Genomic DNA, 24,516 nt, shown 5'->3' with positions numbered 1-24,516 from the left:
ATAAAGGTTTTAGGTTGACATTTCTTCCATCACACTGTCTACCAGCAATACCGGCAGCCCTAGTTATATCAAGTATATTATTTTGATATTATACAGATGCAGGTTGGAGAAGAGGTAGATAAAAGAGGGCAGATCTTGCAGAGACAAGAAAGGCAAGGAAGATAAAAGGTGAAAAGAAATAATAAGGATAGAACAAAAGATGAAAAATCATAGCTCTTACCAGGGGGGAAAAAAGCAATGGAAAAAGAGAGAAATGGGAAACCAAAAACCTCAGGCATGACATTGCGTTTGGTGTGGTGGGCCACACAGAACCCCCTATGAGAACTTATCTGCTCAAATTAAAAAGTGAGCCAGTCTAATTAGCCCCATGCTAGCCTTCAGCGAGAGCCTTCTTTGACTCTCAGGAGATGGGAGAGAGAGAGAGATGGTGAAAGACGACGAACACCATGCTCCACTGCATTACAAACAAGCTCTCCCTCGCACAATAATCATGGCTCTCTACAAACAACGGCAGAGAGAATACATCTCCCTGATCCGTATTAAGTGTGCTAATTCATTAGCTTCAATTCAGTCATGGGGGAGCTCTGGGAGTGCAACGGCCGTCGGAGAGAAGCTCTGAGAATAAAGAGTTTGGATTATTCAAACAAAAGATACCTTTTATGGAAGACAAACTGGGTCAGGTTTGACTGATGTCTGATTCCCTTTCAACCCCAAATACTGATGATTTCATACCAACAAACACGTTTTTTTTTTGTTCCTCATAAAAATGTAAATGTTGGTTGTTAAGATGTTCAGTTTGGTTTTGCCTGTTGCTAGGGTGATCCGGGCAGTTGCTAAGTGGTTGCACATTGACTGAAGTCAAAACAGCCGCCCACAAGTCTCCATGATATTACAGTCACTAGAAATGACTGTCTGAACTCTGATTGTCTGTGCGGATTGATTGTAATTTTAGAAGTGCATAAAATATATTTTATGAACTATATTATTTTACAGTGAAATAGAAAAATATACAATTTTCATATTGTTTTTGTTCATATGTTCATATATAATCAAAGCACCTCAAGCTTAAAAAATGCATATCACATCATTTTAATAAAAAATTGGGATTTTGCTCTTTTCTCCAAATCATACAGCCCTGTCACTTAATTTGACTAACAGTAGCAGTGGTGCTAGTCTTAGCAAACACAGTATGTCTAACAAAACATCCTGAAAAGTCAAAGTAAATTGAATTACACTTGGCGAGTACCTCAACATCTGCCACTTTCATGCGTGTCCCCTCCTTCCCAACAAAGATGTCATCCACGTCAACAAGCAAAAATCTGTCCAACGAGAGGCTGAGCCTTCTGCCAGTTAAATAACCCACAGCATCCACGAACAGCAGCTTGTGCAGCCAAAAAGACAGGCTACCTCCAAAGAACACCCGTTGGATCCCATCGTGAAGACCTAGGTCTTGCATAACCGTAGCCAGCAGAGCTCTCTGTTGGTGTGAGTGTGTCGGGAGCTGATTGGGTTCAGCTGGTCTGGGGCTAGCTAACAGTACAGGCTCATAAGTGCTGTGGTTGGACAGGAAAGTGGTCCAGTTGTCCGCAGGTAAAGGACCAGGTTCCAGCTCATTAGGTTTGGTGATGTAGAGCAAGGGTGCAGCAGGGTTGACTTTGTAATCCCAAAGTGGCATGTTTGATCGCAAGAAGAGAGGGAAGCCTCTAAGCTGAGCACTGGATGGGGAGTTTTCATTTGCCCGATAGAAGCCAATGATTCCCACTCCATAGTCTTGGCAGTATTTATCCAGTAACTGGCGGTTCCATGAGTCCAAGTTGACGTACTTGAGCAGATTCTCATAGACGATAAGTGTGTATCGGCCACGACCTCGCCAAGCTAAAGGGGGCATGTCCCCCTTTCCCGGTGCAATTTCAGTGCGGTAATGAAAGCGGCTTGACTCTAAAATGGCTACAATCTCTTGTCCAAGTTGGGAGTAGATGCTTTCCACAAAGAGTAACACCACGGGCTCTGTCCGAGAGGTATCTGCTGTTCTCGCTGACTGTCGCCGTTGGCTGACCTGTGATGGCAGGAACAGTGGAGTCCTTTGTCCACCACCAACTACAGATGTAGCTACACAGTCCCCCAGCGGTAATGGCACAGGGGCCTCCTTGATCTTGGGTCCAGCACTAACGTGATAAGCCAAGTAGGCCATGGAGAGTAGACAGAAAAGGATGAGTGCAAAGATCAGGCGGTGGAGACCCTGGTGCCTGACTACTCGTGCCAACTTTCTCACTCCAGCCATAGCTGTCTCGGCCAAGTGGGTGGCAGAAACAGAGAGAGGGTGGCGCCTCACTCTGGTGGGGAGGTAGAAGACAAAGAGAGCAAGCAGGGATTAAACTGGAAACAAGTTGACCTGCCAGGAAACGACTATTGACTCTAGGTCACCATGGCCCCCATAGCCTGCGACGAAATCGCCGCTCCGGTGTCTCTTTTTTTGTATGGTACTCTTCTCATCCATATATCAAGCCTATAGGAAAGTAGCTGGAGGCATCACGTGAAAAGACAGCTCATTTGTTTGTTATTTTGGATGTTGCTCCTTTGGCTTGAAACCTTCTGCCACTTCATGTATCCGCTTGAACAATCAAGGCATGAGAGAAATGTTTTCTAGCAGAACCTCCTGTCCATCCTGAAAGAAAAATAAGGATGGGGAAAAACAAAAAAAATTACACGGTTAGAAATACCAGAAAAAAGCCTGCATACTATAAGACCGGAATACAATGCACAACTTTTGCCCAGATTTTTGACACTTGTTGTCAAAAGTCATAGCCAGATTTTGGGCTGTCAGAGACAGTAATGCGTGATGAGTACAGATTCATCCTTTTAAGCCACAAATAATGATTCCATCCAGTCGAGGATATCAAATATGATTGGAATTTTAAGATTTTAGAACAGATAGCTTTCATTTGCCACGGATCTTCTAGCCATAAGGCACATGCTTCTTTGTTGTGATCAAAATACCTGCAAGTCCATAGTTGTTTAGTTTATGATTCCCAGATCTTCTCTGTAACCATGTACCAAGTGTTTTACAATAAAAAAAAAAAACAATGCAATAATACATTATTTGAAATTTCAGTTTGTGTTCCATGGATAAAGTGCCACGCTGCTTTAGAACAACATTTGGAATGAAACAACAAAAACATTTTTTCTAAGAATAGGCTGTGAACCATAAAATATGACATGCTCAGCATGATAAAACAGCACTGTTTAATTAATTTAATCCATGTATGACCTTACAAACTGTCAGATTATTAAAGCATGAGTTTAAGATTTGTATGTAAACACACTCATTGATGACATAATTTTTGGGGGGGTAAACTAATCCTTTAATGATATTAAGACAAGACATTTTTACAATGTCTAAGCTCTAGGTATATACTCATGAGAATAAAATAAAAAGGTAATCCACCCAGTACATAAACACTCACATACAGAGTCACAAAATAAACGTGGGAATTAAGTCTGGAGTCATGTTGCTATCTGAACCGTACCATGCACTCTCCTAACCTCTGAAACTCCAGGTCGAAATTCAGCCTCTCCCCATCCCAGGGGCCAACACAGAAAAGAAGGGGCCCACAGTATCTCCACAGAGAGAGTAATGTAGACAAGCCATCTGCTGATTTTTCCATTAGATGACACACACACTCATACACATACTCACAAAAACACACCCCTGCCCCATTAACACTCCATGTACCCATAATCAAATCTCCTTACCATGTACATGAGACCTTTTCCCAGGGATCCCAAAATAACTCCACCCTATGCCATCTCTTAGTCATGCTCCCTCAATATTGTCTTTCAGGTGCAACTGGAAAAGTACAACAGTGATAGTGGATATGTACACAAAGGCAGAGAGCGTCAAGTGTAAATGTTAGTATAGGACATGGTCCGTTTACCATAAGCTAAGTAGTGTCCTCAATATCATGTGATTACATTTGGTCAATCTAAATTGCACCTGTAGAGAAACCTGACGCCATGAGAAATGGGAGTTCTCGCTAAGTAGGCCAAGCGACAACCAAACAAGTCACTCTGCCACTGGCATTATCACCTTTAATGCTGCAATAGTAACCTTTGCTAGCATTACCTTCATTTGAATGAGCTAAAAACACATGAAATGTTATTTTCGGCCGCCTCTATTCAAGAGGCACAGGGAAAATGATTAAGTTTGACACACTGCATTAAGCTTCCATTAAGTAATGGCTTAAAATTTTCTCAATGCCTTTATTAGTTAAAAAGTGCAGAACAAGCTTTGGATGTGAAGCCGTTTCTGCACCAGAGATCCAGTTTCAATGATTAATCTCAGAATGGCTGAGCATGAAGAATTTCAGAGATAAAACATAAGCTGACTTAGCAGTTTTATATTACATTATAGCATGTAAATGGATCTTTCCAGTTGCCAAGAATAACTTTAATACAGAACATGACGGCAATAAAATGCACCACAATGCTGATGCCTTATCTGAGGATGTTTCTTTACTTCATATGTAATCTTTTGTTGTACTAGTCAGAGTCTGGTCAAAGAGGCTTTTGGAGATGATTTGAACAGGAGCAGTGCAGCCTGTGACCACAGCGTGGAGCGAGAGCTTTGTAAGGCAGCTCTACAGAGTCTAACGCAGAAGGGCAGAATCAGTTCACCCCGAGGGGTGCCTGAGGGCCGCCAGCGTCACGACACGCATAAGCAGATGACATTCTGCAAGAGTCCTTAGAGCACTCTCTTCCCACAGCACTCGGAAACACTTTGAATGATTCGCCACACATATTCCGTTTGACTTAAGTGTTGACTTACGGTTACTTTCTTTCCTCTATGAAATCACTACCCTGGCCAATAGCATTTCTACTCTGCCAATGTGTCTGGCCAACAGGAGAACAGCTCTATGGGACACTGTTCTTTATGACTGCTGGAAACCAATGACTGTGGAATGTCTTACTGGCTTTATACAAAGACAAAGTGTCACGTGCCCTCTGGCTGATACTTGATCTCCAGGTAACATAAGGACAATGAATTCAGCAAGAGCCACTAGAGCTGTGATTTATACAATTGCATCTGAGTATTAATGAGACGAGTCACTTAACTGATGAACTGAAAAGCCATTCATAAAATCTTGAGGCATGTTAGAAATAAGGTTACAAGCTATGCTGCTAGAAAAAGAGAGACTACACTATACTGTGCATATTTTTTTGCATTTACATTTTCGCATTTGGCAGAAAGTGATTTACATCGCATTCAAGGAACATATTTTAGCAGTTCTTGTTTTCTCAGGCAATTAAAAGATTAACTTGGCATTGCTAATACCATACTCCACTGCTTGAGCTGGGGAAAGCTGTAGGGCATTTTGCTTTAATAAAATTATATACAACAAGTGAATTTTGAAATATTTGTATAATTTAAAAGTATGTATATCGTCTTATTTTTAAAAAATGGTATTGTATTGCACAGTACATGTTTGTATTATCAATGCACACTATTAAAACTACATGCAGTATTTTTAAATTCAGTTTTTCCCATTTTTTTTTCATAAAAGAGTGAGAGGACAAAATATGAGAAGATGGATACTAACCAATAGGTCCAACTGCATGCATTACCTGGAGGCACACAATAGTCTACACAATCACTAAAAGAGACAAAAAGCCATTTTAAAGAGCCTCTGCTGGCTCTAAGTTTAAATACAAACACAAACAGCCATTTAGAAAAATGGGTTTGTTGAATCAGAAGGATAAATGGCAGCATATTACAATAGAGAAAAAAAAAACTGTTGTTAAGCAAGTTTGACGGACAAGAGCAGGAAAAAAGAGCAGATGGCAAACGTTACAGAACAAGGAAGTTTAATCTTCTATCTCTCTATCTTCTAAAAAGCAGAGATAACTGCTCTCATTAACTACTGATAAATATTTAACAGTGGAATATTAGAGTTAAATAGGTCTCCATTAGTTAGGTTATTCATCACCAGACTTCCAAAAGTGTGAGAAAGGAAAAGATTTAGCAAGAGATAAAGTGATAATGTAAAAGTGAGTAAGTAGAATTAGGTAATCTACAGTAAGATAACTGTTGTGAGATGTTTATAAGAAACGGCATGTATTCATAGATACTATCACATACTGTATAAGATAAATGTGCCAACCAGATGGAATAAGACTGTAGCCGTGGGTACATAAAGAGTAAAATGTATTTGAAGGACATTTTGATTTTTATTTCGAATATCCGGTTTCACCTTGAAATATGGGTTGCAGTGCCGTTTGATGTTGACATTAACCTGGCTTTAGCAGGAGTCGACCAGGCTCAGTCAGATTTTCTTCACATACACAGTAATCTGACCGCCACGTAAAAAAAAAACATCTGCCAGCACCTCAAGAGCTGATATTCACCAATCCCCTGTCAAGAGCGTGTTTTCATCTGGACCCAAGCTAATGCTGCCTTATACCGGCAATTCACACACATAGACACTCTTAACATGATGAAGGGCTTCTTTTGGAAATGATGAGCTGCAGAGAGCTGAGAGAAGGTGAAAATAATTGATGTGGAAAGAGTGGAAGTAAGAGGAGGGATGTAGGGGAGACATGTTTTGGTTTTTCAGGAAAAGACATGTGTCAGCATGTACATAGAGGAAATATCAAAGCTGGTATGTACATACTTTATTTGTAGTTGTACAAATAAAACATTGGAATGGTGCTCTGTTGCCCTGAGGTAATTTATCGGGCTCTTAAAAGACATTGTGAAGTTATATATAATGTAATGCATAGAAAATCCAACAATAATAGAACAGCATACTGAACACACGCACACACACACACACATATATATTTTCACTTACTCTTCTATTTATGTTGAATGTGATTTAAATGTGATGCAAAGATTTGTGAAATAATATAACGTAGCGACGTTTCAATAAAAATACTAAGAACCACATTATTTCAACAATAAGAAGAAATGTTTTTCAAGCATTAAATCAGCATATCAGAATGATTTTTAAGAAGCCTGTGAGGCTGAAGTTTGGAGCCATCGCATTTTAAAATATATTAAAATAGAAAACTGTTCAATTTTACTGTATTTACTGTAAATAAATACAGCCTTGTTGAGCAAAGAAAAACAACTTGCATTCAAACATGCATTTATGAGTCTATCTTTATAATAAACCATCTTCCTGGAGATCATTCTTCCTGGAACTTACCAAACACATCAATATTTTGTCACAGCTGGTTTGACTACATATTCAAAACCGGATTGACTTGACTGCTGTAACCGCTGTACTTTACAACAGTAGTTATGAACGCACCTCTCTTACTAATACAATAAACCTGGTATTCTTATTTAATATTGACCCAAATAAGTGTATTTCAACATCCTTAATGGATGCAATCACACGGCACATCATGCTCAGGAAGCCTTCAGTTTCCACATGGCCAGATTCCCGAATGCGTCTCGTCCCATCTAACTGTGCGGGGAATAGAACACCATTTCATATTTGTGCAAGACATTGCATCCAAATCAATACTAGCTCAGGCATGATGGAGGGCATCTTCCCCGGGGTCTTTCGCTAGCTGCCTGTGCCAGAACAAGCCTGCGGTGGAGACGTAGCCTCAAGGTCACAGATATTTCAGTGGAACCTACACAGGAGTCAATGCCCGCAACGTTTCACCCCAGCCATGTCTGCATCTCCGTCTCGATACAGCTGTCAGTCAAATAAAAGATGACCAGAGTAGCGTACACACCCTCAACGGCTGTCAAATCCATTTTGGAGAGCACTCCCTCAGACAGACACAAAAACACAAACAGCTATTAGAGCTGTCAGCCCCCATTCACAGACAGAGCAACTGACAGTATCTCTCCCCTCCTCTCAACAGTCCCTCATAAACACATTAATGCAGACAAACAAAAGACAAGCGTAGCAGGTAATCATTCCATCAGAGGAATATAAATTAAGCTCAGCGCAGCATTAAGAACTAAAATCAATTTCAATCTTCTTGCTTTTAGCTCCCCTTCCTCCTTTACAAAATCTCCATGGTGATGGATCAATCACTCCGCCCTCCATCTCAGGGATATTGTATTAAGAGTTGGATTTCTCTGAGGTTGAACGCTAACGGCCTCTCGGCGGTTTGGATCGGGCTCTTAGGAGGGGACAGAAGAAGAACCGTAATCCTTTTATAGCTGAGTCTGAGTTAGGATATTCTATTAGCTAGAATGGCTTGACTTTTCTGATTTATACCACACTGTGTCCAGCTCACAGCCAGGGGGAGTTGATAGAAATCAGCAGTCAATCAATTCAAGCCATTGACCCTGTATAATCAGGTTTAATGATTTAGAGAAAGCGAAAGGGGGGAAAAAAATGTGATAAAATGAAAAGCTCCAATGCTCCAAAAACGTTACAAAACTTAGTGAGATACTCAAGTAGACATTTTACAGTAGGCAGACATGGAATTTTTGTATTTAAAAATATGTAATTGTATTATTGTACAAAATTAGTTTTTTAATATTTCTAAATACTTTAGTTATGGTTTACTTATAGTATGATTAATAGTATAGTCATTTTTATTTCAGCTTAATTTAACTTACATTTTTAAGTTTATTTAATTACAAACATTAATATTTCATAAAATATGTATGTGTTTTTTGTTTTTTTTTTATTCACTATAGCAACACATATATGAGGCAGAATTATGATATTTTCTGAGATGCTTTCTCCTGGCAAAATACAGCATTGCATAAATCCTTCACAAAAAAATCCAATCCACAATGCATTATTATTACGAAATATGTTATTCTCTACTGTTATTCTCTTCACTAACAGTAGATTGATATTAAAGTGCATCCAAAATGTCTACATATTACATGTTTTTGTGCTTTCGAATGACTAGAGAGAACATGAGCAGAATATGCCTGCTACACTGAAAAATACTGCCTGATTGCTAACTCTGAGACTGTAAAGGTTGGATGAATCTTGCATGCTCTTCACTAGAGTGGCGTTATTTGAGCTACGAGTGACTTAGAGAGAGTCGCTGCCTATGCAGGGTGTTTTAAATCAGCCAATTATATCAGGTTACATGATGCTGCATCTGAACAGCTCGGTATGGAGACAGCTCAAGGTTCTGGAACAGAACTAGAGAGAAGACAGATAACAAGAGGAAAATAAGTCACATTTAACATGATTCTGCAGTAGATTAGCAGCTCTGTATGTGCATGTACTGTATGTCTGAGATTAGATAGCATCCCTAACGGCGTGAAAAAGTCCCATGCTGATTTCCAGTGTGATGATGAAATATTAAACTTGCAACGCATGACATTTGGCATAAATAACAATCTATATGAAGGGCTTTTTTTTTACATTTTGAGGAAGAAAATCAACTGATTACTAACCAGGAAAAAAGGATTCTCAACAGAGATCGGCATAATTGTTTTTGTCTTGAATGATGTCAGGCCAAGTATTTTTGATGAGGTTTTGAATGACAAATTTATAAATGTCACATAACAAGAGAAAAAATGCTAATACAAAAGCAATTTTCTCTGGTCAAATGCCATTGAATGCTGTGCTGAAGGACAAAAGAAGCTGGCCAAACTTGCTGAAAGGAAAAAAAAGGAAATTAAAGTACACAGTTCATAAATCCTCTATGGCAACAGACATATTAAAAAAGATAAAGCACAGATGGGCCGCTAGTAAATTTGCATTGTAAATCAAAGATTTACAGCTACTTGTAAATCTCTTCAGAGAAGGGTATGAATTATGAGAGGGATTAATGTTTGATCCCCTTAATTAAGGCTTTAACGCCATCCCCCAAAAAGGGAGTCAAAACAGAAGGTTGGACAGAATCTTAAACAAATATTCTTTTAAAATATAGGTATATCGTATGCCTCAGCAAGTTTTTCAAAAGTTTCAGCAGCCTCAAGTTAGTCAAGTTAAGATTAGTCAGAGGTGGCGTTGGCTGTGGCCTGTGGTGGTAATCATGGAACCAGAAAGAGTTAGTGTTTTAGCACTCATATAGCTATGCATTTTATATTTATAGTCTCTAATTCGAGACAATAGACCAGAAATGTAGATAAATGCATACATTTTTTTCCTCTCTTAAAAAAACACTTTCCAAATTATATAGGTCAAAGACAAAAAAGGGGTTTGCAGCTTTATTTATTTATTTTGTACATGAATATGAGCGCTGTTTAATTGAATTATTTCTAACAACAACAACAAAAGGTGTTTAATTTACAGGAAAAATATATAACTCTGCGTAAAATAGTTTTACCTATAATTTTACACAATTCTTTTTGAAGCATTAAAGTAGGCACTTTTCTTGCATTTATTATGCCATCCCATCTGTTTATATAAAATCGTTTAGGCAATTTACGCTAAACGCTTGGCAATTTACACTTTTTAAAATGCAGCTTGGGGGCTCTTAAAAACAGTCAGCATCCCTAAAAGTTTGTTTAATTCGCACACCATTTCAGCTGCAATCATCACAACAATAGCAACATCTTCGGTAGACTCAACAAGTTTCAAAATAATTTGCTGCCCCAAATAACAAACACATTAACACTAACAAGACAGTCTATGCCAAAATTTGCATATGTGACATTGTGTAAATCTCGCACAACACACACACACACACACACACACACACTGATAAGCCGATAATTTTTTTGTCGGATCTGAAGTGTTTTCACAGGAACTGGTTAACATTCAAAATGTCAAGTGTTAGTGGCTATGTGAGCAGCCTTGAGCACAAAGGCATAAAATGCGCTCAAAGTGCAATTGTTCAGAGACTCTCTTTCGACAAAATCCCTGAACCACCTCTAAGAGCCCAAAGCTAAGAGCTGAACCTTTGAGAAGAGGAAATGATATCCTCTCACCAGCCATTCAAATTCAAATGTTATCTGTGATTAAACCTTTAGGGGTGGTGGCGCTATCTCCTTGTCCCTTTGAATGCACTTAAAATAAAAGTGCAAAAGACTGCAGAAAAACACACGGCAACAACAGCAAGACATCAATCTCCTACAAAGGCTTTTAATGGCATCCATTTTAAATCTCATCCTGAGAATTTTAATCAACCGCCATGGGCACATGAAAACAAACTGACTCCGGAGTTTCGCAGAGTTCACTTTCTTCCCAAAAAAGCCTGGATTATATAGAAAGATCATGCAGCCATGGGGTGATTTTCTCTGCCGCTCTAGAAATCAAGGCTTCTGTTAAGGGAAATTGATTTTCTTTAAAGACAAAGCGACGGAGGAAAGGCCAGAGTCCCCTTTCTTGCACGCCACGAGTGAATTGGGTAGGCCAGACAGGTACTGGAGCTTATCTAAGGGTCAGACAGTCTATCATGGGTTACACAGCTGGGAAATGCAGATCGTTCAGCACAGTAATTGACTAAAATGGGCTTTTCACACTTTAAACTGTTACACTCATAGCTGTGGTGTGGAAGTAGTGCACTTACTCAGGATGACTGTCGTTTCGGGTCGATAAGATTTCATCATTTTAAAGATACTGAATACTTTGATTTAATAAAGACGCGTTCAACTGATCAAAATGAACACAATTATGAATCATTTTTATTTCAAATAAATACCGTTCTTAAGATCTCTCTCTTTAAGCAAAGAATCTGTTTCTTCAAAAATATTTAGCAGCACCAAATCAGCATATTATCATGATTTTTCATTTAAGGATCATTGACACTAAAGACTAGATAATGATGCTGAAAATACAGCTTTGCCAGCAAAGGAATAAAACGCATTTTAAGTCATATTTAAATAGTAAAGATCTATTTTAATGTAACTTATTCAAACGTTTGAATAATATAGTAATATATACTGTAAAGCGTTATTGGTTAAGACTCACAACGTCTGTCTGGGTCACGTCGCGTTTCCTCTCTCTAACCCACTTTCCTGTCTGCCTGTAAATAAATGCTAAAAATGTAATGCATAAACATAATCCTGAGTTATCTTGTTTCACACTGTTCACATTTTCCCTTGGGTTAGTAATTAATCCTAGATATTCAGGTTTCAAGATTTCACACTGTGCATTTGGAAACCCCAGTTTAATATACTTATTTGCATATTTATGAGGTCAATAACACTGATTGGAGGAATACGGTTTGTAGAGTAGAGTACACATGTCCTTTTAATAACCGCTATGGCTGTTTTAAGTCACTCAAAATGTAAAAAAAAAAAAACAGTCCAGTATTCTGTGCCAAAATTAGGAGATGGTAACTCAGTGTTAAGTTCAGCCTCGAAATCTACACCTTCATGATTAAACTGAAACAATATTCCAGGGAAATATGTTTGCATACAAAATATAAGCATTGCTACTGAAGTAAGAAGCTCCATTATACAGTGGTGTTTACCCAACAGTGAAACCCATCTGTAATTTGACAGGATAGTATATAAACAATTGGAAAACAATAGAATTATGGGTATTTTTTAAACATTCAACCGGGGAGATCTACTCAATACCATCAGCCTGAAGAGTTCAGCCATTCTAAACACATTTATGACTTCTTACCTTGCTGTCTACTGGAATTTGCAAGAATTTCTAGCATTTTAAAAACTTTGTTCTATATGAGACAGATGAGATCAATTAAGAGGCTCTTTGGTGTCACTGCAAAGGAGAAGCTTTAATTACATCTCTTTGATACAATGTGGTAGCGTGAGGACGGGCGGAAAACTCATACAGAGGTCTACAGGACTACAGCCAGGCTGTCAATTAAAATACTTGGATGAAGGAAAATCCAGGCTCCTGGACAGAGGCAGAGAAAGGTATCTTCTTATCTACCAAAGGTGTTTTGCCATTCACAGGACACCACGCATCCCATGATCAAATCCAAGAGCTTCTTTAACAAACCTGAGCTAACATTTAATTGCATGTCTTCACATACAGAGGAAAAATCCCTGACCACAGGGTACAGAGGAGCAATAACTTCCATTAATCAAAGAGCAAATAATGCTCATATTTGTGTATAAATCATGCATGTTATAAACTGCTCTGGCTCTAAATTCTCATTGGGTAAGTTCAGTTCATACTGACTGCACTTCAACTGAATTTATATTAATGCATTCTGCAGTCTGCAGTACATATCCTATTATTAGCATCTTAGTCATATTCCTTTTACACTCATTTCATAAAAGAAAAAAAGCAACTAGTTGAGTTTACCGCGCAAGCAATGTCCCTTTACCTTAGTAAAGTCACTGTAATAAATGCCTCAAGTGGCTTACTGCTGAAATATACATGGTTGTATGCATTCATGCATGTTGTGGGAACAAATTGTTTTGCTGCTCATAGACAGTGTACATGAATAGAAGTCACTCGATTTGCATTTACTCAAGCAAAAACGCAGCACTTGCAAGACGGCAAATACATAATTAGTTTTAGGTAAGTTTATGCTTTAAAATATCAAATATAAATGCTGCTTTCAATATTGCAATATTGCTTTTTTGACAACTGTGCTTTTATGAGCTCAAACGATTACAAATATTACAGTGGCATCATTGAATGCATTCACTTAGGAATGCATTTCATTAAACGTAAGTAACAATCATTAAAAATCTAGGAGTCTTCCGGTTGATATGGCGGCGTAAACGGCAGCAAAGTTTATAGCTCCCGACAGTAAGACTAACATAACCCCTAAAATTCAAATTCTTAACTCGCATTCAGACTCAGAATGAGTGGGGGTACCAAAACAAAGACGCGTAAAATTCCTAATAACCAAACAAAGGTGAACGAGCAAAACATGATCGACGACGCAGGTACTTCGCCTGGTAAGATGGGGGAAGCTAAGCTAACACACGAGGACGATCAGGCTAATGCACACGTTGGACTTGAAACTTTAAGCAAGCAAATTAATGATTTGAAAACAGAAATGAAGTCAGAATTACGATCATTCACGGAAGAATTCAAGAACAGCATGAAAAAGGAATTCGCTCAGTTTAAACAAGAAATAAACGAAAAACTGACATCGAATGCTAGCGAGATTCAGAAACATCAAGGCAGGTTTACAGAGGTAGAAAAACGCATCGAACAGCTGGAGACCTGGTCCACAGAGGCGAACGCGGCTCTGATAAAAACGCTCCAAAGGAACCGAGAAATGCAAGAGAAACTGACCGACATTGAGTCAAGATCACGTAGAAACAACGTCCGAATCTACGGAATACCGGAGGGTGCAGAAGGTGGAAATTCAGTCACTCAGTTTGTGGATACGTTCCTCAAAAAAGAACTAGGACTTGACATTGATTTCCAAATCCAACGAGCACATAGAGCACTACTTTCAAAACCAAATCCTACTTCGCCACCACGATCTATCATTGTCAATTTCCTTCAGTTCACGGTGAAAGAATCTGTCTTGAAGCTGGCTTGGCAAAAGCGGATAGAAATGCAGGGCCGTCCCATCTCGTTCGACCACGACTATGCAACAGAAATAATGCAAAACGAAAAAAAGATACAATGGGATAAAGAAAATATTAAAAGAAGAGAAAATCCGGTTCCAGACACCCTTTACGAAAATACGCATCCATTGGGCTAACGGGACACGGACCTACAACACTCCCGACGAGGCGGAGAAAGATATGATGGACCGCGGGATCATTAAGAGATCCGAGATGGATAAAGACGGTGGAAGCGCAACGGGTCCCAATACCGATCCTATGGAGGAGCGGCTGCAACACTGCATGGCCTGGCGAAACGTCGGCAGCAAAGAATCCGAGAGGAACCTGCGAGTCCGACAGAAACTTCAAGAATACCAACGCATGCCACCGGTATAACAGACAAGAGGTAAAAAGCTGGGCACCTGTTGGTGAGATCTTTAATACTTAACAAGATATAGGACTTCACCTGTACATTGAAACAGTACTTTTGACTGTCTGGGAGAAAATCAACATTTTATTTAATTCTTCTTATTTAATTTCGTTGGACTTTACCTAGAATCTGTGGTAAGTAACATAAGTTACTACACGCAACTAGGGCGGGCCCCCCTTCTCACGGCTATTCCCGCATACCGCCAACGGGACTTACGAGGTGCACAAGCACACTCATTTAAGTTTGTGGTTTTTTTGTTTTTTTGTTTTTTTTTATTCTACTTATAGGCCTAAGTTAATATTCGTAGGCTATAGTATTATTCTACTTCAATTCGCACTGTTTAGAAGTTCGTTCGAGAAATGACTTTTTTATTGTGTTCGGAAGTTTTGCAGAGTTCTGGAGGGTATTGTGTTGTTTACGTTTTTCGAGTCAATCTAAAATTTAATGAAGATCATATCACAAAATATAAATGGATTATGTAATCCAATTAAGAGGGGAAAAGTCCTGGCAAAAATTAAAAAAGAAAGGGCACAAGTGGTGTTTCTGCAGGAAACACACCTTTCACAACAAGAACATGAAAAATTTAAAAAACTAGGGTACAGGAATAGTTTTTATAGCTCCTTTGAGAAGGGACATAGAAGAGGAGTGGCAGTCCTAATCCCTAATTTTGTCTGCTTTGAATTCATTAAGGAAATAAGTGACAAGGAGGGAAGATATATTTTAGTAAAGGGCAAAATTGAGAATACATTGGTTACATTGATTAGTGTTTATGCCCCCCCTGAAAGTGATAAAAGGTTTTTCAAGTCCCTGTTTGATTTGGTGGCTCAAGAGACAGAGGGAGTTTTAATTCTAGCAGGGGATCTTAATGTGGTATTAAACTCGAGATTGGATACTACAAGCCACTGTAACAGAAAAAGAAAATTTCAAATGTGTTAGGACCCTTATGGAAGATCTTGGACTAATTGACGCTTGGAGAGAGAGTCATCCATTTTCCAGAAACTATACTCACTATTCAGTACCACATAAAGTGCACTCACGAATTGATTATTTCTTGGTTAGTAAAAACGATCAACATAAAGTTAAAGAATGTGAAATTGGGGTAGCTGACTTGTCAGACCATAATATAATTAAATTAAAAATAGACATGAACACCCGAAAAAGAACACATTGTGGAGACTCAACTTAGGAATATTAAATAATAAAGAAATGGTCCAACAAATAAAAATTATATCAAACTATATATAGAGGAAAATGACACGGGGATGTTAGTCCTATAATGGTATGGGACGCTGCTAAGGCAGTTATACGAGGTAAGATATTAGCACTGACTGCAGCTTGCAAAAAAGCTAGATCAATAACATATGATAACCTGGTTAAAGAATTACAAGCTTTAGAGAATAGACATAAGACTAAACAAGATCTAGACATACATAGACAAATGAAAGAAATAAAGCTAAAAATAAATGACATTTTGAAGAGTGAGTTAGAGAAGAAACTGAGATACACAAAGCAAACTTTTTATGAGTCTGGACCGAAAAGCACACGGATATTAGCTAGACGATTAAAAAAACAGCAGGCATTAAATACAATCTACAAAATTCAGGACCCTAAAACAAAACAATTAATATACGAACCAGAAAAGATAGAAACGATTTTTGAGAATTACTATAAATCATTATACTCTCAACCCCCAGCTGTAAATAGAGAAAGGATAAAAACATTTCTAGATTCCCTAGACCTACCTACAATTGGCACAATTCAAAATGAACTACTCACTGCACCAATCACAATGGAAGAATTAGATAAAACAATAACTGGATTAAAAAACAATAAATCGCCAGGTAGCGACGGCCTTCCATCTGAATGGTATAAGATTTTTGGGGAGGACTTAAAACAAATTCTATTAAAATCATTTAACGAAACTCTTAAAGAAGGCAAGCTTCCCCCCTCATGGAGGGAAGCTATCATAACAGTGATACCAAAGGAGGGTAAAATAAAGAATTATGTGGCTCATACAGACCCATCTCGATTCTAAATGTTGATTATAAAATATTCACTTCAATTATCTGTAAAAGGATCAAATATTTTTACCCGATCTAATTGAGGAGGACCAGACTGGTTTTATCAAAGGCAGGCAGACACATGATAACATTAGGAGAACATTACATGTCATGGAAAAATTATGCAGAAACGTGAATGTGCAGCTATCCTGAGCCTTGATGCAGAAAAGGCGTTTGATAGTGTCAATTGGGCCTTTCTTTACCAGGTACTTGAACGATTTGGTTTTAGTGAAAATTCATTACAGTGTATCAGAACAATCTATTTAAATCCAAGAGCTAGAATTAAAGTGAACGGAAATTTAACAGCCACCTTTAATCTATATAGGGTAACGAGACAGGGCTGCTGTTTGAGCTCTACTCTTTTTTGCTCTCTACATCGAGCCCTTAGCCCAAGCAGTTAGGCAAAGCGAAGACTTAAATGGGATTACAATTGGAGAAGAAAAACATGTAATTGGGTTATTTGCTGATGATGTAATTATATATCTTAGGGAACCTGAGACTGCCCTCCATATACTTATGAACCTACTGTTAGAATATGGTGAATTGTCTGGGTATAAAATAAATGTATCAAAAACCCAGATATTAACATTTAATTTCTCCCCTTCACAAATAATCAGACAAAACTACAACGTAAAATGGGATGCAAAATTTATTAGATATCTAGGGGTAATTCTGACCAAAGAATATTCAGAACTTTACTGTAAAAACTATAATATCATTAATAAAAACATTCAAAGAGACATCGAGAGATGGTCAACGCTGCCAATGGAATTTAGTTCAAGAATAGAGATTGTAAAAATGAACATTGTCCTGAGATTACTGTATCTTTCCAGGCTCTTCCAGTAATGATTCCTAAAAATCAATTTAGGGCTTGGGACAAGACAATTTCGAGATTTATCTGGGAAGGTAAAAGCCTCGAATAAAATATACAACATTGCAGCTAGGAAAAGACAGAGGAGGGCTAGCACTGCCAAATCTACAGGAATATTTTTATGCAGCTCAAATTAGGCCATGTGTTTGTTGGTGTAACCCAAGTTATATATCTAAATGGAAAACATAGAATGTATAAATCAAAGTTTGCCTATACTGTGCCTTTTAGGAGATAAAGAAAAATTCTTGACTTCCAAAAAAACTTAAATGCAATAATGCTCACCACACTTGAGGTATGGTTTAAATTAGTTGAACAGTATAACCTTCAAAGTCAGATTATTTTGTTAAAATGGGTGGCATTAGATCATAATTTCAAACCAGGGCTTCTTGATGCCAGCTTCAAGAGATGGGCGAATCAAGGGTTAACCGTGCACTGTGTACTTTCGTTGCACAAGAACAATTCAAAAGTTTTTCAGAGTTAAAAAGAATTATAACTTGGATAATAAGGATTTTTATCGATATTTACAAATACGGGACTATTTTGAAAGGCAATATAAAAGAATGAGTCGCACTGAATTGAATAAAATAGTGAAATTGATCATTGATTCCTATACAAACAATAATCTCAAAATAATTTCTAAGTTTTACCAGGCCTTGAGGGAGAATGGAAGGATACATCCCACTATATTAAGCAGAAATGGGAAAGGGAATTAGGAGAAGAAATCCCAAGTGAAAAATGGTACTGGCCTGTAAGGTGCAACATACAATTACTCGCTCACGGAGGTGGAAAGAATTTGCATGGAAGAATTTGGTGCGTTTTTCATTACCCCCAAAATTAAAAGTAAACAAATATCCACACCACAAATATGCTGGCGAATGTGTGGCCAGGTCGATGTTGACCATTTTCATATTTTCTGGAGCTGTGCAAATATATTACCTTTTTGGAACAAAGTTTTGTTGGAGTTTGAAAGGATCTTGGGATATGAAATCCCAAGAGATTTTGTTATAATTTACCTTGGTAATTTTGAAGATGTCGTGTTAAAAGAAGATGTATATCTTGTAAATGTATTAAATGTAGCATGTAAGAAGAGCATTACCAGGCACTGGTATAAACAGGTCACCCTCTATCGATGAATGGATAATAATTGTTAAGGAAATATGTGATATGGAAGAATTGACTTTCAATTTGAGACTTAAAAAGGACTTATTTTTAAGATATTGGAAGAAATGGACCGAATACTGTAATATAAACAATTACTGATTGTTCAAAAAGTGAAACAATGTAACCCCTCCAATGTTTTCTTTTCTGTTTGATTTGCTTTTCTATTCTTGATGTCTTGTTTTGTATCGTCTAATTATTTGTTGTAAAAAATGTTTTATAAAAATAAAATAAAAAAAAAAAAAAAAAAAAAAAAAAAAAAATCTAGGGGAAAAAATGAAACTGCAGAGGGTGAAGAAATATATAAGGAATTTCCACAGTGTTGCTCATGAGCACTGTAACAAACTGATGCCAGACCTGTTTGCACTGACACATTCACTCCTCAGAGACCTTGTGTGACCACTTTCATTTTCACATAAGTCCTCTGACAAATGTCATCCTCAACACCTCTGTATACCCACATCAGAGTGCCGGATGACAAAAGACACAGGCAACTTCCTGAAGCAAACATGAGAGATGACAGAACAAAGAGCAGACTCTTCCCACTGCTGTCATCTTGAATCTGCGAGCAGACGGCACCGAGGTTAGGACAATCTCAACGGTTTCCTGTAAAGAAGGTGGACACGGGCTGCTCCTTATCTGCAATAACTAAAAAGAATTCTATCTCCTTTGTTTTCAGAGTTTGCAAAAATAAGCATAATAATGTTAAAATGTAAATGCATATTTATGTAGTTTTTTTGATTTTTGCATGGATGTATTACAATACAATGCTGTTCTTTTGAACATTTAATTTCTATTATATATCAAACAAAAATAGCAGATCATGTGACATACACAAAAATATATATATTTTAAATATTAAATCAGAAATCAATTATTTCAATTTGTTATTTTAAAGCCTAATAATATTATGAGTATAAACACATTTATATATATATTTATAAATATAGACCTAATGCTAAAATATGTGTATATATATAAGTGTGTGTGTGTGTGTGTGTGTGTGTGTGTGTGTGTGCGCGTGTATACTGTAGTTACCGTATTTACCAGCAGGGGCTAAAAGGCTACCACGCTAACAAACCAACCTTGACCCTTGTCAGTCCAGGATTAGCCAGTCTGTTTCTCCGTTTGTCAGCTACAATGGTAATGAATATTGCTGGCCTTGTTTTGTTACTAAAACATGCATGTACCGTCCCACCCACAAAATGAATGCATTGGTAATACTCTTCCATTCTAAATGAACATACTAGTGAAGTCTGTTGACAAACTTCATCTTCCCCCTGGAACAAAACAACAAAATACTCCCCACCTCTGTCCTCCTTCCTGACAATCACTAGTGTTCCGAGGGTGTTTATTAACACAAGCACATAGAGCACTGTGTAAAAGGCCACATAAATCTGTCCTCCCACTCCTGTCCAGTTCCTGTCCAAACACGGCATGGATGTATGGTGGATCTCTCGCTCTGCCTTTGGCCCACTTCTACAGAAGGGGCTTTCCAAGAGAGGATGTTTCACCATTATGGATAATATCATAATATGCCATTTTTGGCATAAAAGACTATTATTAGAGTATTATTACTCATACTTCAGCTCAGCGATTTGTGCAATTTTTTTCTACACAATCAGGCTTTTTTGTCCCAAGCCACATCGGGACAAAAGCGTTACAAAAATCTGAGAAAGGGCTCTTTCAGACCAATAGGCAACAACCGACAGTAGCATACATACACACACACACACACACACACACATCACAAACTATACACATGCATACTTATACATATATAAATGTGTGCGCATATTATATATATACACAAATTATAGTGCATGAGATCAAGAAATTATGAACTAAATTATACATCATATACATTTATGCAATTTGCAGATGCATTTATCCAAAGTAACATATTCAAGCTTTACTTTTTTCCTACGTATACACTTCCTCATATCCATGACCTTGGCACTGCTAGTGCCATGCTCTAATGTTTGAGCTACAGGAAGACTTCACATCATTTGCCCAGTAGCGTGCCTTAGAAATAAATGCTAGGAATATGACGTCAGGTACTTCAGTCAATATGACACAGACCAACTGCCAATTGCTTGAATACTTCTTGAAAATAGAAATTGATTTCCTAAATTCTTACCAATTGGAGTCAATCTATATTTTTTTAGTGGTGGGGGATGGGCGCTAGGTTACTAACACATTACTGGAGTCATGGGAACAAGTGTTAAGTCTGTCACCATGACAACCCAGAACAGCACTTCAGGATCACGGCTGAATGAATTCAGTGTCTTTAAGGCAAAATTTGACATTTTGGTTCATGGAAAGTGATACTGTATCAGCTTGACCCATCTGGAATGCACTCATTAATTACTCTTTTAGAATTTATTGCTCTCTTCATTAGGGTTCAGTAAATGAAGAAGATCAGACAAGACAAAACTAATTACCAGCTGTCCTGCAACAAATATTTCTATTCAGAAATTACAAAATATAATGAATAAACTGTATAGAACAAACTGAAACCAATGATGCTCACAATAACATTTTAACCGAGAACTTTTACAGAACCCACAATGAACATATGTCAAAGTGTGAAAGTCTGTTTTGAAGCTTTGCTCCAAGAATAGCTCACTCCAAAAATGATTTATTTTCTTTGAAAATCTCACTCAATGACTTCTTTGACTTTTACACCTCACTTTCAACCGAAAAGCATCTTCCATAGCCATCGCTTTCGAAATTCATTGACTTCATAATTTGGATGGTGAGCAGCAGAAAACTGCTCCCCTGAAGGCTATCGGGCCATTCTAGAATTGGATGAAACGCTGAAATATTCATGACAGGCTGATAGACTCAAAGCATTCTGTAGTTCAGCCAGCTTTCTCCCACTGACAGAACATTAGTGGCTGTTATGGAGAGAGGAAATGGACTTGAAAATGACCGGTTTCTTGTTAAAGAGGCATCAGTAAATATTTAAAAGGATGCTGTAAATTTCACATGTTTCAGAGAATAGCCATATGAAAATCTCTGTGACCAAGAGACTGAAAAATGTAATGAATACGGTAGAAAGTGAACGGTACAGTATATTATTTAATAATATTATTTCTTTTTTTTTTAATTTTATTTCAGTTTAATTTTAATAACATCAAAAACACTAACAATTATATTAACAATGCTCTTTCTTTATGAATATAATTAAAAACAATATTAATAGTAGTAGTAGTAATGATAATAAAAATGGCAGCCCACATATCTACATCATGGAAAACATTTTATTTTTATTATCTTGAATTAGTCTTACTTATTATTGAATTATTATGAATCATTATCTTTATTAAAACAACAATAGTTAATAAAATATTTGTAATACATTTTAAATACAAATTAAAATTCTTTTCTAACAAAACATAAAATGTATTCTTTGCAAATCATTACCTTATTACAATAATTACAATAACAAATTTTACAAATAAATAAATGAATATTTTACAGACATAATAAATAATACTATAAGTGTTGTTGTAGTAGTAGTAGTAGTAGTAAAAAATTATAATTATATAATTATAATTATTATTTTTATTATCATAAAAACCTAAATGTTGCAAACATTTTTATTTTTATCTGCATTTTTATGAATCTTTATCCTTTTTTCATTTTAGGTTACACCTATTGTTAGGCGAAAATGCTGCAAACGCCTCATTTAAGAATAAATGGCTGTTAAAAGATGAGTATATGCAAACATTAAATAAGCTGTAAACACCGTTTCACATGCTGTTCTAACATCTCTTTCACGTGTGAAAACCTGGATCAAAGAAATCCTCATCCAACAAACACAACATTTAATTTACCTGCAGCAGACGTTTTTAGCTTCCTGAAATAACATGACTATCAAGGCATCATTCCCCTCAACATCACTCTGTGGTTTGTGATGCATCTACAGCGCCAAGTCTTGATCAAAAAACAGAAATCGCTAGAAGTCTGCCACAAGCACCCTATCCATCACTATGCACTGACAAAAGAAGAGGGATGAAAGGAGGATGAGAAGGAGAGGTGGGAAACGGAGGGATAGCCGAGCTGGCTGATTATACCCCCTGCCTGCTGTGCCTTGTTGGATGGGATCAAACAGGCCCCGGCTCTCCCATGAGATTATCTAACGGGGTGTGTGTGTAAATGAGGGGTGCCCAAGGCTGCCTGCCATCTCCATATTCACAGCAGGAGAACCTACAGCGAGCTGGTGCAGCTGGCATAGCATTATCCTTTGGTCTGAGGTGCGAGCTTCCTTCTGTACAGAACATGCAAGAAGACTGCAACCATCTGTCATGACACCTATAGCATAATCCACCCTGTTTGTGTGCTGTTGCTTTACTTACTAAACGTACAGTTTCTTTTGCAAACGCATTAACGTACTTTTTTTGCTGTGTGACTTTCTTTCATTGAACACTTCCACACGTTCAATTCATATTGTGTTGAGGGCCACTCAAGGACAAAAAGTATAATAAAAGCAGCTAATAATCATAGTTTTTTATTTAACTGAAATTCAAGTGTTGCTCTTTGCCACAGCTTCTCAGTTCATATGCATGTACGTACATATTTAATCTATCCTTAGCATGCATCTTCAGAAGACTTGGAATATAGCATACAAATCATATGGGCTACTTAAGTAAATCTGATGATTTTATATTGTGATTGATAAAAAAAAAAAGAGTCCACAATCTAATTTTCAAATGAATCGTAGAAATTGTGACCAAAAATGTCTCTTCTATATGTGTGTGTAAATATATACTGTATATGCATCTTTCAGCTGGCAGAACTTCCTGAAGTTATTAACATGATAAAGAACCATGGATGAATGAGAGAACAAAGAAGGATGTAGTTGTAGAAAAAGAGCTACATATAAAAATTGTAATTAACTGTGAATCTGGCAACAGGCTGTTTTTGGTTTTTGGTGCGTGTGTTTCTTCATTCACTGTCTAAAATGATTTATGATTGTAAAATGCTACAGTAAAAACCTGTTAAATGCTCAACAGTAAGCTCCCCTACTATATGCAGTGAAAAACTGCATTGACACGGCGAATTTTACGGTAGTATACCGCTTTTGGAAATAAAAAAGAGTGTATAATTGACAGTGAATAACCCAAAATGTACATTCCCGAATTATCCGTGTTTACGCTCCAAACTTGATTATTTTTTTCTTTAAATAACTATGCTTCCTCTTAGGTTTTTCTCATCGGTTCTGTGTGATACCATGATGGTGTTTAGTGTTTGTGCGGATGAAACTGCGCACCTTCTACATATGTTAATATTTAAAAGCTATTTATGATAGGCTTTGGATCATCATGCGCGTTCAAGTTATCGCCTGCTTTTGGTGGTTATCAATGTTAAGTTAAAACCGTAAAACTTAAAAATGTTACTACCATGTTTTTTAAAGGAGAAATTTTAGCAGAAAAGGCTGCCGTTTTTTTACCGTAGTCTTAAAAACCATCATGACAATTGGTGATCCTTCCTAAAAAAAAAAAGTGCTTTTTAACACAAACATAACAAATACAGAAAATACTGTACTTTTTCTGTATTAAAGTACTTTTTTTTTTGCTTTATCGCCCACCCTACACCAATAGTGCTTTTTGTGTGTCTT

The 24,516-nt window shown here is 37.3% G+C and overlaps 1 protein-coding gene across 1 annotated transcript in view; it reads right to left on the bottom strand.

Moving 5' to 3' along the window:
- Nucleotides 1-24,516, bottom strand: part of LOC122355686 (bifunctional heparan sulfate N-deacetylase/N-sulfotransferase 2-like) — a 60,360-nt gene that overhangs the window by 7,691 nt on the left and 28,153 nt on the right. Inside the window, 1 exon segment of the mRNA XM_043254224.1 lies at nucleotides 1,247-2,665. Coding sequence (XP_043110159.1) covers nucleotides 1,247-2,281 — 1,035 coding nt within the window. The 5' untranslated portion in view covers nucleotides 2,282-2,665.

This window comes from Puntigrus tetrazona, chromosome 12 (assembly GCF_018831695.1).
Source record: "Puntigrus tetrazona isolate hp1 chromosome 12, ASM1883169v1, whole genome shotgun sequence".
Lineage (NCBI taxonomy): Eukaryota > Metazoa > Chordata > Actinopteri > Cypriniformes > Cyprinidae > Puntigrus > Puntigrus tetrazona.
This window is presented reverse-complemented; position numbering and strand designations above follow the sequence as displayed.